The sequence below is a fragment of the Halichoerus grypus genome, chromosome 2 (genome assembly GCF_964656455.1).
Source record: "Halichoerus grypus chromosome 2, mHalGry1.hap1.1, whole genome shotgun sequence".
Lineage (NCBI taxonomy): Eukaryota > Metazoa > Chordata > Mammalia > Carnivora > Phocidae > Halichoerus > Halichoerus grypus.
In genome coordinates, this window is record NC_135713.1 from 161,653,633 (window position 1) to 161,669,613 (window position 15,981).

At 52.3% G+C, this 15,981-nt stretch overlaps 1 protein-coding gene across 9 annotated transcripts in view; it reads right to left on the reverse strand.

Moving 5' to 3' along the window:
* Positions 1 to 2,996: 2,996 nt before the first annotated feature.
* MPRIP (myosin phosphatase Rho interacting protein) overlaps positions 2,997 to 15,981 on the reverse strand; it is a 149,241-nt gene continuing 136,256 nt past the window's right edge. For 6 of the 9 annotated variants that reach the window (XM_078068015.1, XM_036073800.2, XM_036073796.2 and 3 more), the window contains 3 exons: positions 15,611 to 15,773; positions 14,196 to 14,281; positions 2,997 to 9,803 (listed from right to left, as the gene is read on the reverse strand). In XM_078068015.1, coding sequence (XP_077924141.1) covers positions 9,732 to 9,803; positions 14,196 to 14,281; positions 15,611 to 15,773 — 321 coding nt within the window. In that variant the 3' untranslated portion in view covers positions 2,997 to 9,731. Of the gene's footprint in view, positions 9,804 to 13,600; positions 13,667 to 14,195; positions 14,282 to 15,610; positions 15,774 to 15,981 lie in introns of all 9 variants that reach the window. The other 3 variants (XM_036073798.2, XM_036073804.2, XM_036073799.2) reach the window with 2 other exon arrangements.

Consider the following 15,981-nt stretch of genomic DNA (forward strand, 5'->3'; position numbering starts at 1 on the left):
TTCTGGATTCTTAATTATGGTTCATTGACCTATAGGTCAGTCCCTCTGCCAGTACCACACTATCTTCGTTTGTGGCAAGTTTTGAAACCCAGAAAGCAAGTCCTTTGACTTTGTTCTTCTTTCCAACATTGTTTTGGCTATTCTGGGTCCTGTTACCTTTTTCTTTTTTAAAAGATTTTATTTATGTATTTGACAGAGAGCTAGAGAGAGAACCCAAGTAGGCAGAGCGGCAGGCAGAGGGAGAGGGAGAAGGAGGCTCCCCACTGAGCAGGGAGCCCGATGTGGGGCTCGATCCCAGGACCCTGGGATCATGACCTGAGCTGAAGGCAGATGCTTGACTGAGCCACCCAGGCGCCTTCCTGTTACATTTCTATATGAATCTTAGAATCAGCCTATCAACTTTTGCAAAAGCAGCTGGAGGTTTTTTTTTTTAAGGTTTTATTTATTTATTTGACAGAGAGAGAGCACAAGTACGCAGAGTGGTGGACAGAGGGAGAAGGAGAAGCAGGCTCCCCACCGAGCAGGGAGCCCGATGTGGTGCTCTATCCCAGGACCCTGGGATCATGACCTGAGCCAAAGGCAGACGCTTAACGACTGAGCCACCCAGGTGCCCCAGCAGCTGGAGTTTTGATAGGTATCGCATTGAATCTGTAGATCAAGGTTGGGGAGTATTCCCATTCTAATGATACCGTGTTTTCCAGCCCATGAATGTAGGCTTCCTCTTCTTTAAATAATCTTTTTAGTTTCAATGGATAAGTCTTACACTTCTTTTAAAAAATTGATTCCCGGGCGCCTGGGTGGCTCAGTTGGTTAAGCGACTGCCTTCGGCTCAGGTCATGATCCTGGAGTCCCGGGATCGAGTCCCGCATCGGGCTCCCTGCTCGGCGGGGAGTCTGCTTCTCCCTCTGACCCTCCCCCCTCTCATGTGCTCTCTCTCTCTCAAATAAATAAATAAAATCTTTAAAAAAAAAAAAAAAAAATTGATTCCCAAGTATTTCATTCTTTTTGATATTATTGCAAGGGAAATGTTTTCTTAATGTGTTTCAGATTGTTAGTAAATACAATTCATTTTTTATTATGTTAATCACCATACATCACATCATTAGTTTTTGATGTAGTGTTCCATGATTCATTGTTTGTGCATAACACCCAGTGCTCCATGCAGAACGTGCCCTCCTCAATACCCATCACCAGGCTAACCCATCCTCCCACCCCCCTCCCCTCTAGAACCCTCAGTTTGTTTTTCAGAGTCCATCGTCTCTCATGGTTCGTCTCCCCCTCCGATTTCCCCCCTTCATTCTTCCCCTCCTGCTATCTTCTTTTTTTTTAACGTATAATGTATTATTTGTTTCAGAGGTACAGGTCTGTGATTCAACAGTCTTGCACAATTCACAGCGCTCACCATAGCACATACCCCCCCCAGTGTCTATCACCCAGCCACCCCATCCCTCCCACCCCCCACCACTCCAGCAACCCTCAGTTTGTTTCCTGAGATTAAGAATTCCTCATATCAGTGAGGTCATATGATACATGTCTTTCTCTGATTGACTTATTTTGCTCAGCAGAATACTAGATGTGGTATATATATACAATGGAATATTATGCAGCCATCAAAAGGAATGAAATCTTGCCATTTGCAATGACGTGGATGGAACTGGAGGGTGTTAAACAATTCATTTTTGTATATGAATCTTGTATCCTGCAAAACTGCAGAACTCGTATCAGTTTTAATAGATTTTTTTGGGGTGGATTCCTTAGGATTTCCCATATACAAGATCATATCATCTACAAATAGTTTTACTTCTTCCTTTCCAATATGGATGTTTTTCCTTTTCCTTGCGTGGCTAGAATCTCCAGAACAGTGTTGAATAGACATGGTGACAACAGATATCCTTGTTTTGTTGCTGACCTTAGGGGGGAAGCTTCCAGTTTTTTAATATTAAGTATGAAGTTAGTTGTCTTTTTTTTTAATAGATGTTCTTTATCACGTTGAATAAGCTCCCTTCTATTCTTAGTTTGCTGAGTGTTTTCATCATGAAAGGGTGCTGGATTTTCCAAATGCCAACTGATGTTCAAAACTGCACTGACATAGCTTAAAAAGAAGTGTGTTCAAGCTATTACAATACCATTACATCAGACCAGTGGCTAGAATTTTCTTAACAGACAAGAAATTATTGAAACATCCTTAAACAAACAATTAGAATAGCACACTGGAAGTATGCATCCTTTATATGTCTGTACTCTATTTTTTCTAAGTTTTGTGAATTCCATAAGTTGATTTCCAATAGGTAGAGTCTGATTTTAATTTTTGTGTTTATTTGAATAAAACTTTGGATTTCCACACATTTTCACGTATGTCATTCCAAAGGTTGTGGCAGTATTGGAAAACTCCAGTTTCTTATTTTAAATTTACTCAGTAGGTCACAACCAGAATTTTAAAAAATTAAATAGAATGTAGACATCATAGCATATTGTAGTAAGGGTGCGTTGTTTTGTGAAATGTTGGGTTGTGGTTGGGGTGTACGTGTGTGTGTATTTGGTCATGAGGTACGATGTATTTTCTTTTCTAAACAAAAAGTAACACTTTAGATAAATATAATAATAAAGGCGCAGAGATGAGAGAATTCTGGTTCCTTGATTGCCAGTGATATAGCTCCTTTGTCTCCTCAGTACTTCGTCCCGTGCTTTTGGCCTCCCCTGGAGGTTTCTGTAACAGAGCCAATGTCCCTTTATTTGATTCATGATGTAAAATACTGTGTTGTATGTGAACATGTGCAATATAGATTTTTATATGAAATCTCCTGATTTTAAAATGCTGACAACGAATCCCAAACTCTGAAAACACTATTTAAAAATAAGCAGATTATAAAAAGTAAAAACAAAAACTCCAGTATAAGTCTCTAGGCTACTGACCAGTGTCTGAATTTTGACAATGTTGACCTAAATGCGTATTTTGCACGTCTCTCCATTATACAAAATCTCATTCACGGCATGCAAAGGGTGATGCAAAAATAGTTTATTATGATATAGTTTATGTAAAGTTAGGTAATATTTACAAAATAGAAATGATCAGCTACATCCACGGGAATCTAGCATGTCACACAGAGGAATAAATATTCTGACAAAGTAACACTTCAAACTATAGTGAACAGTCGTTCAGAAACTGTTAATTAAAAAAACAGCTGCAATGACACCATCACAATCGTGACTTGTCACAGAGGGTGGGCGGCTCAGCCGGCCAGGCTCATCTGTTGGGGAGCCGCCCCCCGCCCCCGGGGCCGCACTGCACCTGCAGGTGGGCCTGCAGGACCCGCTCGCACTCCCCGAGCCTCTGCTTGCCTCCGCACAGCACTTGGGTTTGGTGAACGTTATCGCTTCGCGTTATTACAGAAATTAAACACCAGTTAGACTCATACAAGCCTGTGGTTTGAGTATCACCGGACGGCTGAGAGAATTCGCGGTGGCAGAAGTCTCTGCTGTGGATTATTTCCCAACTTGTCAGAGCAGAAAACGGTATGCACCCTGTCCGTGCGTCCGCTCCCCCCGCGGCCGGCACGGTGTCCCCCGGAGCCGACCGGAGACATTCATGCCGATAGAAGAATCTACTAGTGAGAAAACTTACTAAGAATTACAGTTGCTGAGGAGTCACTTAGAAACTTTACATTTTATAAATATTACTTAGGAAAACCACATGAATTCTTATCACTTAACTGGTTTTAAGTCCTAACAATACATCAGTAGATAAGTCGTTAATACTAAAGGTAAATCCTAAAATCCACTTTAATTGGTTTTGTGATAGAAACGTGACACAATAATGACTTTAGTGTTCTTTATATGATCTATTTCTAGCTTCCTATAAAACAAAACTGAAATGTGTGCTACTAGTTTTGAAGGGCAAAGAACCGAGGCCCAGGACAGGTGACAGGTGCCCCGTGTCCGGCGACCACTGCCTTTCCAGAACTCCGCTCCTTCGCGGCGTTCCAACTGCGTCCTCCCCCCCCCACCCCTGACCAGCACCCACGGACCGCGTCCCTTCCCCTCGAGACCTGCACGCCCTCCTGGCTCAGCCTGAGGACCGGATGGTCCAGTTCTGAGATGGTGTGACCGCATGGCCAGGTTGCCGCCCTCGACACTGTCCCACGATAGAACCCAGGAGCTGAGATGCAGACGCCTGCCCCGGCGAGTGCTCACAGGTCACCCGTTCGGGCCGGTCCTGCGACAACTGTGTTTGAAATGACATCTCCCTCCAAGTCTTCCATGAGCCTGGCCAGGGTGTGGGGAAGACGGCCCCTCTTCCCTGTGCTGCTCTCCCTGGAGGGTTGGGGGGTCTGGCGGCAAGCATCACGGTGTTCTTGCGACGGGCACAGGGCATAGATGCAGCCGACTGTACTCACGGTCATACACTCTTTACAACCCCCCCGTGAAGTGGCCACAGCTTTTAAAGAGACACATCAGTTATGAAAAACATTTCCTTATAATGCTGGGTGGAGTTCAAGGTTGTACCCAAAGCTGTCCACGCCAGCTTACAAAGGGAGGTCTGCGTAGGATTTTATTTTTTTAAACCAACACAAACTTTGTCACAAACAAAAAATCCCTGCGGTAACTTCCCAGTAATATTTACACCGCTCACTCTGGATAATGTACAGGTTCTTTTAAAGAAAATAAACACGGCTGCTTTTCAATACAGAGAGGCTGGCGTCCACACAGAGCACGCAGTGGCTTCTCTTCCCAAAGCCCATGTGGACGCGTGGAGGACAAGGGCCCAGGCTGCGTCTGAGCAGGTGGTCCTGGCTCTCTACGCAGGGGCAGGGGTGCTGACCTGTTCCCCCTACTCTGCTGAGCATCTTCTGTTGAAACACTTCGAGAAGGGAGCCCTCTTCCCTTTATAAAGAAACAAGAATACTTGAAACTCGTTCTCAAAAGGGCACAAGAATGAGGCTGGGTCTCTTCCAGCAGACAGCCCTTGGGGACAGTGATACTGTTCATTTCCATCCTGCCTGCATGTCATGGCTTCCCAGCAAAGGGCCCCAAACCAGCGGGTTTACTAGACTCACTTCAGGCTCATTCTTAAGTCTTCAACTGTGGAAAGCATGAGCTTGCTAAGAGTGTGTGTCCAGGTGTGCAACCACACAGCACCGAGCCCAAGTACAAGGGGCCCCGTGTCCTAAGAGCACTCTGAGGACCGGGCGGATGTGGCCATGAAGAAGGGACGTGTCCACAGTGTCCTACTCGGTGCCGAGAACAGCCAAGGACTTTAGCTTTTGACCTGATCTCAGGTGGGTAAAAAGACCTTTCCCAGAATTAGATGTGCAGCGTCTGAGCTCACACCTTGAAGGGATCTGGTGGCAGGGAAAAGCCGAGAAAGCCCCACGTGCGAAGCGTGTGGGCAACCCGCTGGTGCTCCTTCGCACTCGCCGGTCGAGAGGCCGGTGCTGTAGCGGGGCTAGAAGCTAGGGCTAGAGCCTAGGGCTTCCCCTCTCAACAATGGGTGGAGGCGGAGGGGCCTAGGACGGAAGAGGAAAAAAGCAGTGTGCCAATACTGGAACTTCCAGAAGCTTCAGCACCAGCCGGTTCCCAAGCCCGTGTGAAGGGCAGGGCTGCAGTGCCGGGCACGGAGACCCGCTCGCCACACTCCGCCCAGTGGGGACACATCGGGGTGGAGGGTGAGACCTGTTGACAGAGCAGATGGCTACCTAACAGAAAACTCAGCCATAGCTCAATTTCAGAATGTTCAGGGTGGGAGGGAATACAAATGATTGAAGTTTCTGGAGACGTGAGGCTTCCAATTAGCATGCCAAGCTGTTTTCCTTTCAGTATCTGATTCAAGCGGAGGACTACATACTTCCCTGTCCTTTGTAAAACCTTTGAAAATACACTCCCCCCACCCACCCCTTCAGGCTTTCTTGGTGATGACAGGGGGTCACCGAGTTCTGTTTTAGTTTTCTGGCTTTCTGAAATTGTGTCTAGAATGGAAAGTGTTAAAAATTCCAATCTTTAGGACAATGAGGAGGAAACTTCCTTTCAGAAATACTCTTACATTCAAGAGGACAGGCTGATGGGTTACATTCTTTCCGCCCTAACTGAAAACAGCTTTGAGTCCCTGGAGAAGAACTGCCTCCGAACTTAGGGCCTGAGCGGCAGAATCCAGAATCGGTACGTGGCTAGGCGTGAAGCCAGCAGGCAGGCACCGAGGCGGGGGAGAGCCTGCAGGCCCACTCAGCCGAAGGGGCCGGGGGCCGGCCTGAGCCGGGGAGTTACTAGCAAGTGTGGGAGGGAGGAACCTTTTAAAGGAGAGAAACTCACTGCCTGCTGGCCTGTCGGAGTGGGGAATAGACCTGGGGGGTTAGCCACCGAGCCGGTGGGGACCCTGGCACAGCTGTCATTTTATGGCCAGAGAGAAGTGGTCGCAGGGAGCGCCCTCAGCTCCAGCCCAGCAGGGGTGGCCTGATGCGCGGCCTCATGCCCAGGACGAGTTTAAAAACAGGCATGCCAAGGGGAGCATCAGGCAGCAGTGACAAAAAGGGTCATGTTCCATCCTCAGGCCAGCAGTTAGTGTTCCAGAATATTAAACAGATCTCTAAAGATGTTTTTCATGCCATCAGTCTTGTCTCCTGGCCTTATCTGTCAGAATCCCCTTTAGACAGACTCAGGGTCACAGTTACGTTTGTTAAAAACCGCAATTCCCTCTCTTTCCCAGGCTGGCCCTTGTGAGGCCCCCGATGGCTCGCTGTGGGCCAGGGAATGAGTGACAGATTGCACTTAACGAGCCAGAGCCCGGGCCTTCCCTCGGCCTCTCCACTTGCTGGATTCCTACGGAGGGGCCTCTGATCGTGGCTCCGGACAAACGCACACCTCCCACCATGGCCTCCGCGTGTCGCCCCAGGTTGGCCCTAACTTCCTTCCTCATATTCAGACCCATCTTGATGCCCGAAGGCGCAAGCTCCCACTTCCAACGGCAAAGTGCTCCGTCTGCCACAGCGCCGACAGGGAGGCTGCAGCCAGCCAGTGCCCCCGGAACGGCAGCCTTCAAGCCCCGCAGGCGCCGGCAGCGCACACCGCCCAACGAGCCTGAGCAGCGGAGGGCGGCTCTTCTGTGCGCGGCTGCGCTCACGACACCCGTCCAGCCGTGTCCTTACCCCTTCACGTGCCTGGCGGGGCTCACTTGCAGGGGCTAGAGGGCTACAGATGAGCTAGTGCTCAGGGAGGGAAACACAGCTGTGAAGACTCTATCCGTGTTCTCATGTCCCCCCGCCCCCAGGCAGTGGGGACGCTCCTGCCGCGTGGTTGGCACCGGGAGCGGTGGGGGGCGCCCCAAGTTGATGATCACCTACACGACCCCATCTGCAGCCCCCGAAGGACCCTTCTCTACCAGCACAGAAACCCAGTCCACCTCCACAATTTTACTCTCTTCTCTCGGGAACCTGGTGGCTAAATTTGTCCCCGGGGAGCGCAGCGGGGGCTGGGGTGCGACACCCAGGAGCTCAGCGAAGCCCCTCTTTGCTCTGTTCTGCCTGCTCCCTCCAGCCAGAGGACAGGCTCCTCAGCAGTCATGACCCTGCGACGCTTGGGGCTTTTTCTGGGGGCTGCAGCAGGATCAGCCTTTTGCTGGAGAGGAGCCAGAGTGCCCCCATTTCTAGTCCCCTTCCCGGTGACCCCCAGACGGCAGCCGCCCCAGGACTGTCAGCTGTCTCTGCGGCGAGTAGGAGGTGTTTCCCTGTCTCTGCCTTCGACCTCCACAGGCCGCCCTCAACTCCTGCTCCCACAATTCCGGACGTCTGACCTCCAGGGGAAACAATGACAAGTAGGTAAGGTGCTCTTCGACCTATTCAAAGCGCCGCAGATTTCACCCCCTGGCCACAGTCTGACTCCGCGCAGGGACCCTGCCAGGAAGGCGGGAGGGCCGGAGTCCCCAAGGCAGCAGGGGCCACCACAGAGGAAACTGCACTAGATGCGGGGACTTCTCCAAGGGGTGACGTGAGGTCACGGTGCCGAGACAGCCTGAGCAGAGGCCAGATCCTGCTGGACAGCATGTTGCTGTCCGCCGTGGAGAACAAACATGCTGAACAGTGGTCTAGAGAACAGGCCCCAGGGCCCGTGCATTCCTTCTCTACGCTCCCATTCTGAGCGGCACACACACAAAATCATGGTCCTTTCTAAAAACATTACCAATCTACAAGGGGTGGTGCGAGGAGCGGTGTCTGAGAAGCAGAACTAAAAAACCAGACCTAACATTCTCTTGCCTTGGACAACATGGAAGAATAGCAGCAAAGGAGTGACAGGTGTGGGGTGAGAGTCTGGAAGCTGGTGAGGGAAAGGCTCAATGCCCGTGGAGAACTCCGAGTTTATTCCAGTGACAAGGCCGCACGCCCCAGGCCCTTCCAGGGCTTTCCGCGGATGACCCTGGTCTTAACTGAATCTAGAGACTGAGTACGGTGACTTCTCCATTTTCACCCCCAAGTACCCATGTGCCCAGGGCCTGCCGACCTAACGGAAGCGCTGACACAGTGAGATCAAAACAGGTCCCCCCGCACCCTCCTTGGCGACGCTCCCCGCCTGCCCCGAGGGCCACAACACGGCTGCCACTTGCCTGGGCTGCACATCTCAACACGACTGATGGTCTTCCCAGGGCCGTGACACAAACCCCAGGGCAGGAGATCCTCGAGAACTACTGCAGTGTTTCCGGACAGTTAAAAGGTCTTACTCTGACGGGTAGAAAAAGCAACTTTGTTAGTATAGGTTTACTCTGGGCTCTCTGAATGCTGCAAGAGCACTTTTCAGGTTAGAGTTAAAAACATATAATGGCAGTTTTCATCTGACTCCAACATCCTCTGTACTTTCTTGACTTCACACAGGGGTCTTCCCTCAGCCTTCTCAAAAGGAATGTGCAGGTTGCTTTCAGAAAGGTTCAAGACACGAACAGACTTTCCCTTTGAAGGACTGACTACCCAAGGGAATTCATCATGATGTGCTCAGTCTGAAACCCCAGGCTGCAGGTCAACACTCTAAGTCTTTACGAAAAGACCAGGGCTGCTAGTGACCAAGAAAGGAACGAGCGTAGGAAGGAATGAGAGGGGCCGGGGTTTTGTGCAAGATTTAATAAAAAAACAAACAAAAATAGGAATGGCTGCTTTCGACATTTTCCAGGTTGTGAAAGGTTCCCCACGATGACCTGGGTGTGGCTCTAAGCTGAAGGAGTGGGACAAGTACAAAGTGCTGTCCTTCTCCCAAGCCAGAGGTGGTGAATGGAGGTTGCGGACCACGCCCCCCAACCTGCTCCTCCCGCGGCCACCTGACGCCCTGTTCTCTCCCCGCGGGGCCCACACGCAGCACAGCGAGAGCCGCCCGGGCCCTGACTCCTCACAGTGCACTCGGCGGGACGAGCTAGCTTAGCGACAGGCTGCTGGGCCTTAATACTGACAGTGAGTGCGGTGGACTGCGGCGGGCGGGGGCTCTGCGCAGACCCCGGCCGGGAGCGGACAGCCCTCCTGGCCCCCGCTGCTTGCCTAATTTGAGAATACCAAGGAAAAAGAAAAGCTTTGACAGAGACACAGGAAGCTGGAATCAACACAGCAGAGAACGGTGTGAACAACCCATAAACCAGTCTCTCATGCATCCATACCCACAGTTAATGACAACAGTAACAACAACAACAATAATAATAAAAAATAAAGGTATAGGGCAGCGCTGCCGCAGGCTGGGAGCGGTGTGTGTTCAAGTGGAACGGGACACGGCTAGTCTTTCTTCAAGTCCCTGGATTCAAAGAGCTTCAAGCGTTCTTGCACCGTCAGGCCTTCCTTCAGACTCTGGGTGGAGAGGAGAGCAGGAGAGAAGGAAAGAGACCGTTAACCACCGGGCCCGGCGCCGTGGGCGCGGCTGCAGTCAGGTGGCGGTGCGGGGGCCGGGGTGTGGGGCGGGGCAGGAAGGGCTCCTCGAGAGATTAGTGGGGCATGCTAAGGAGAGAGACGTCCCCTGTGAAACGGTGTTATCTGGATGAAAAAGGAAAAAACCAGAGAAACAGACCATGTGTGTAAGCAGCTGAACTCTGAGCTTAGGGCTCTTTAGACAAGCAGCGATCAGATCGATTCAGCCAGGGGCAAAAGCTGTGCCAAGAACTAGAAATGCGCCCATCCATGTCCTCCTCCCGGGGGGGCCTGTCCACCTCTGGCTCCTCGGTGACCATGACGCTGAGCACTGGGAGGAGGGCTGCGCAGCTTGCGGCCGGGGGCCCGCTCCTGGCGCTCCCTGAGCAGCAGCTCGAGGGGGGGTTTGCTGTGACTGGGGACCTGGGAACACGTCAACGTAGTCACTAAGATTTTCAGAACGTGAAACCAATACTCTCCTCATGTGTGACCTCGGGCGAAGTTTAAATCTGCGGGTTCGAGGATGTGACGCTTTCCTAACAGGGGGAGAAAATATGTCCCGCTTTACTCTTGGAGGCTTTCCCCAAAGATCTAATTTCTCAGTGAGGAACGGAAGATCACTTCGGGGCATGGCTGAGGATACTCCAGCACTGGCTGGGATGGGGCTGGTTCCTCAGTGGCCATGGGATCTTTGTGTTAAGTCTCAACACCACTGCCAATTCCCGGGGCTGGCCGGCACGTGCTGGAGCTCACGAAGGTACAGGCTCCAGACGACTACACCACTTTTAGCCCCAAATCAGAGCACCGTGCTGGTCCTGCGGGCCTGGAGAGCCCAGCCTGATGCTTCAGAGCATGTGTTGTGGGACCCGGCTGCCTGCAAGGTTTGAGGGAAGACGGGTGGGTCCTAGTGTCCCCCCCAGTCCCAGAATAGCTCTGCTTGCTTTCTCTACCATGGAGCTGTATGTGTGTAAATGAATAAAGTTGTTGTTGCTGTTTTAAATAAAGGGTTCTATGGCTAACCTTTCTGAAACCCACTGGTCCAGATGAACCTCAACATAAGCAGTGGTTAGGGTCACTGCTGAAGCTTGCTACCCAGTCGGTCGGAGGATGGGGGCAAATCCACGTCCCATTCTGAAGCTGAAATTCCCTTAATGCACATAATTGCCTCAGATGCTCTCGGGTCTTCTGCCAAGTGCTTCAGGCAGTCGGTCTCGGACAGGTGCTGGGCACGCATGGCCATGATGCGGGAGGCCCCACTCCTAAGTGCCAGGCCCACGGGCAGGCCTGTCACGTGCCACACCGCTTTGTTCTAGCTGAGGACTTCCAAGGGACAGTGAACGTCCTGCCCGTGGGTACTGAGAGTCCTGCTGTGCTCAGGACTATAGCTGGGGAGCAGGGCGACGAGGGGGACCCAAGGCTGTGCGCCCAGGACCACATACTGCTGTACGCTAGAGCTGTATGGGCAGGAAGAACGGAACCCCCACACTGACCCTGCGCACCCAGAGAAGGGTCCTTGGGGTGCACCGTGGCTCATTCCTCCCACACGGCCGGTCTCTCCACCAAGCGCCGGTGTGACCCCATACTCAGACTACCAGACAGGGGCCTCCATGAGAACCCTGTGGAGAAAGGTTTGCTCTGGTCTCAATACCAGAAAAGCCATGATGCTTTTAAGCAATGAGCTTGCCTTGACTTTTTGGGTGCCCAAACTTTCTATCCTTTTGAGTGAGGCAGGATACAGACACAGAACATCGATAAAGGACAGAAAACAGTACATGTCAGATCCCATAACAAAGAGCACCAATGACAGGTTTGGTTTCTGGGCAACTTCGTTCCCCGGTCTCCCCGTGGTGGTGGTGGCAGCGGCAGTGGTGGGGGATCTCCAAATACAGTCAGGGAAAAGGACAGCACACATCTGAGGGTGAGTGCCCGCTGACATCGTGAACAGGTCCAGCCTTGCTTGGCGTCACAACGTGTCCCTAAGGACTCTGCAAGGTCCCCGTCTTTCTACACACACCAGCGGGACTGTGCCTGCCCACCGACACCCTGGAAACTCGGCCAAGCCAAATGTGGACTCAAAGACATCTGGAAAACCCCCATTCCTGGGCTTCTTACCACTCCTGTCTGGGGCCTGGCACCTCTGAGAGTCTGAGGCTGCCCTGGGGGCCCAGTCAGACCTTCGTGGGCGTGCCTGACAGTTTACCTCACTTTCTACCTTTGCCTTAGCTCTTTCCTGGCCGGCATAAAAGCTTTTCCCAGCACACTCCCCGCAAAGGCCCTTTTGATAAAGGTCTTTTCACTGATTTTCTGCCCTTTGGTCCAGAATCCCGTGCATTTTTATTCCCCCACAGGGACTCAGACACGTACTCTATCCTGACGGGGTGGCCACACTGCAGCACGGCTTTCCAGAAGGGAGCGAGAGGTTTTTCACAGACTGTCACAGCATGGGCACAAGGCCTAAATCATTAACAGTGAAGTTATAACAGCTACGGCTCAACCTCAAATAGAAAATAGAATCTTTAATAAGAAAACCATAAACCAAAGAACAGGTTCTACTTTTGCTAAACAGAATGTTTTTCATGTTTAGGGAAAAAGCCCAAACCAAGTTTACAATCAACCCTAAACCATATTTGGTTATAAGTGATTTGGGGCTGTAGAAGAATAAATAAAACCAAACTGACTAGGTTTAAAATATTTGGGATTTTCCTAAAAGTCTTCCTAAAGCAAACCCATTTCCCCCAAGCCACTGGGCTATAGCCCCTTAGCCACAGCCCCTTAGCCAGAGGATGCTGGACTGTGGATCCCGCATGAGCGTGAGCCCCAGGCACGTTAACAAAAGGAGCCGTGCTGTGCGGCCCTGGGCCCATGTCAGTGTCCCCTTGGCCAGGCGCGTGTCCCAGCCCTGGGGTTCCTCCTGCTGTTCTTAACCTTCCCGTCAGAGAATTACTGAGATCAAGTCAGCTCAGCCGGAAGCACACTGTGCAGTGAGTGGCCGGGTACCTGGGATGCACGGCCTGGTGTGGAGACTGGGGACGGTCCAGGCATGCGCCCACTGTCCTTCTGCGTATTTGCCAACAGGCTGATGTTTCTCAGCCAGCACTTCAGTGCCCCTACACCTCCTTTCTTTGTATCTCTGCCTTCGCTGGCACCCAGAGAGAAGCTTTTGTTTTGTTAAACCAAAAACAAAAAAAGTGCTGGTAACCCTTCCGCCCCAGTCCCTCCTAGTCCTCTTGCTCTGCTGAGCCCTTTTCCTGGCTATGCCCACCAGGCCCCAGCTCCCTGAAACCCAGGCTCCGCCCGGCCTTGGCCTATGGGCTAACTCGGTGGGCAGTTCTTAGCAATGGCAGACTGCTTGTCAGTGGCTGCTGGGTCTCTGTCAGGGCCTCTCTTGACGGAGGGCAAGAAGGGTTTCCGCAGAGAACGTGGAAAGCACAGATCGCCATGCATGCTGACTGGTGCCGGGGCCGCTCCCAGGCCCACGCCCAGCCGAGACGCTGCCTCTGTGGGCCGACTGCCAAGCTGGGGGGGCTCCCCTTGGCAAAGGGTCAACTCTGGGAAGAGGTTAAAGGGCCAGTTAAGTCCCCAGAACAGGTTAAAGAAACTTGACCAGGATGGTGTATGTGCTTGCTGGAGCAGATAAAGTAACAATAAAACAAGGAGCTTGCTATGGAGGTGTGAGCAGTGCATGCAGGTAGCCACCCCCTCGAGGGTGGCAGGTGGGTGGGTGGTGAGAGGCGGTTTACCTACATGACAGGGGACCTGGAAGCGGGCTCGTTTCAGTTATCCCATGAGACCTGCTCAATTACGGACTGTCAGAGGAAAGAGCAAAACATAAGACACACACACAATAAATCCTAAATGCAACATGCTCATTACTCCCACCCTCCGCCCGTCCCTTCCGTGGGGAGGCGCGCAGCGGGCAAGGGACACGCTGGGGTACGCTGCTCTGTGGCTGAGGGAAGGGGTGTAGGCAGCTTCCTCTCTTGAAGGTGCGGCATCAGTATTACATTAGGGCCACGTGAAGAAGTGCAGAGTGGGGCTGGCCCGGGGGGTCTGGGGGGAAATCTGGCCTTGGAGGTCCAAGGTCAAATTCACCGCAAGCCCTGCTTCTTGTAGGCCTGGCCCCTCAACTGTCACTGTCAGAAGTCAGTTCCACTTCAGCACGAAGGAGAAACAGGGCTCGAAGTCACCAGAACTGGCCCAGCAGGTAGGCATGTGGAGCCAGAGGCGTTCTAGGACCGGGGAACCCCTGCTGCGGCCCGTGGTGGGCTCTGACCCCGGCTCCTCTCTCTAACGTCCGAGAGCCCCCCACACCCTGGTGCTGCACCCCACACTCACCTTGGACCTGATGTTTCTGAGTTGCCGGCTGACACAGGATCTGTCTTTCTTTAAGAAATCAGGGTTGCTTTTAGATTTCATTATATCTGAAGGAACAAATGGACCCATTACTTTTGTTTTATAAAACCCAGTGAAACCAGAGTGTTTAAAAATCTCCCAGGCTTACTGTTATCACCACACACCTATGGCATTCCTTAAACAACTTCAAGAGAAAACAAAGCCAATGACCATAAAACACGCTAGCTCCTGGACCGGCCAGAGGACGTCTGTGCGGCCCTGCGCTAGGCTCCTCCGTCTCTGTCTGCACGGGAGGGCCGGGGACGTTTTGGTCCCGTTACTTACTTACTCCCACCTTCCTCCTGGCAACCCAGCACTGTTATAAAGCAGAAGAGCAAGAGTCGTAATCCGCCCCCACCGAGACAACCACCATTCAGTTTGGGGTAAAGTCCTTCAGACTCCTTAAAAATGGCTACGAAACAAATGTATACTGGGTCCCCCCACGCTGCGTGTCCTGCTGGGAGCGGGGGGTTGCACTTGGTATATCCTATTGATGGATCTCGTTCCAGGTCAAAACAGAAACCTCTACCTGGTTTCTCTTAAGAACGGCTGGTATTGCACGGTGTTGTGAAGCCATGGGCCTCGATCTGCTGCAAATGCTACCTTTCCTTGTTGGCACCTTTCTGTGCACGCGTTCTTCAGGTCACCTGGCAGGTCACAGGAGCTCTGCACCCACCCCCAAATGCTAGGCCTTCCTCTCTCCACGGCCCCGGCCACCCCGGGCTCCCCCTCAGGAGCTGCCACTGTTGTCACTGGGTGACCTGGCTTCCAGAGTTAGTCTACAGTTTGCTGCTGAGTGGTGTCCGGGTATCGCCTGACTGATTCCAGAAAGACAGCTGACTCGTCCTCCAGCAAGTGACCTTGTGTCTGCCTACGCGCCCGTGCGGCCGCGATCGCTCCTGCTTGGCCGGCTGAGAGAAAACAGGGTCGTTTTCTGGGTATCAGTGAGCTACACATGTGGTCAGGAGCCGTGTCCTCCCTGCCCCTCCCCCACCCACACGGCCTCTTGCAGATTCTATGGTCAAGGCCCAGGATCAAGTAACTATTTTAGTGACAGCTGCCGTCACCGAACTATTGACTTTCTTCAGGAAAACGCACAAATGCAAACTGGGATTCCTATGAAAATCACGCGGACAGCGCGACGTCCCCTCAAGGCAGTGAGTACAGGGACACCTCGCAGCATGCCGGGAGGAAGACGGCTCGCCCGCAGAGACCGGGGCCCGGCGCCCCTCTGGTTGTTCTCGGTGACGAAATGCACGTCTCAATACAGACCCGGGCTCCTCTGCCTTCCTGGCAGCGCCAGTAACACACTCGGACCACAAGCTACGGGGTCCTGGCCCGGAGCCCAGGGAACTCACCGTATCCCGACACGGGGGTGTTTTCGGGGGATTTTTCACCCAGTGCTTCTGTTGCTGCTTTCAGCTGCTCTTTCAACCTGCTGATGTCACAGTCGGCCTTTGCCCTCACAATGCTGAGCTCCGTGTAGATGTCCTTGTACTTGTCACTAGCGTACTTCTTGTCCTTGAGAAGAAGGGCAGAAGCAAGGGGTGGTTAGGGCTGGGCTGGGCGGTCCGTCTCCCTGGCGCTGGAACGCTCTGCAGAATGACTGGGGGGTGCCATCCGCAGTCGGGGAGGCAGGGGACCCCTGTCCTCCAGAGGCCGACACTGAGTATGAAGTGAAACAGGCAGAGCCGAGAGTCTCTGTTGGATGCAGGGCGAGCATCCCTAG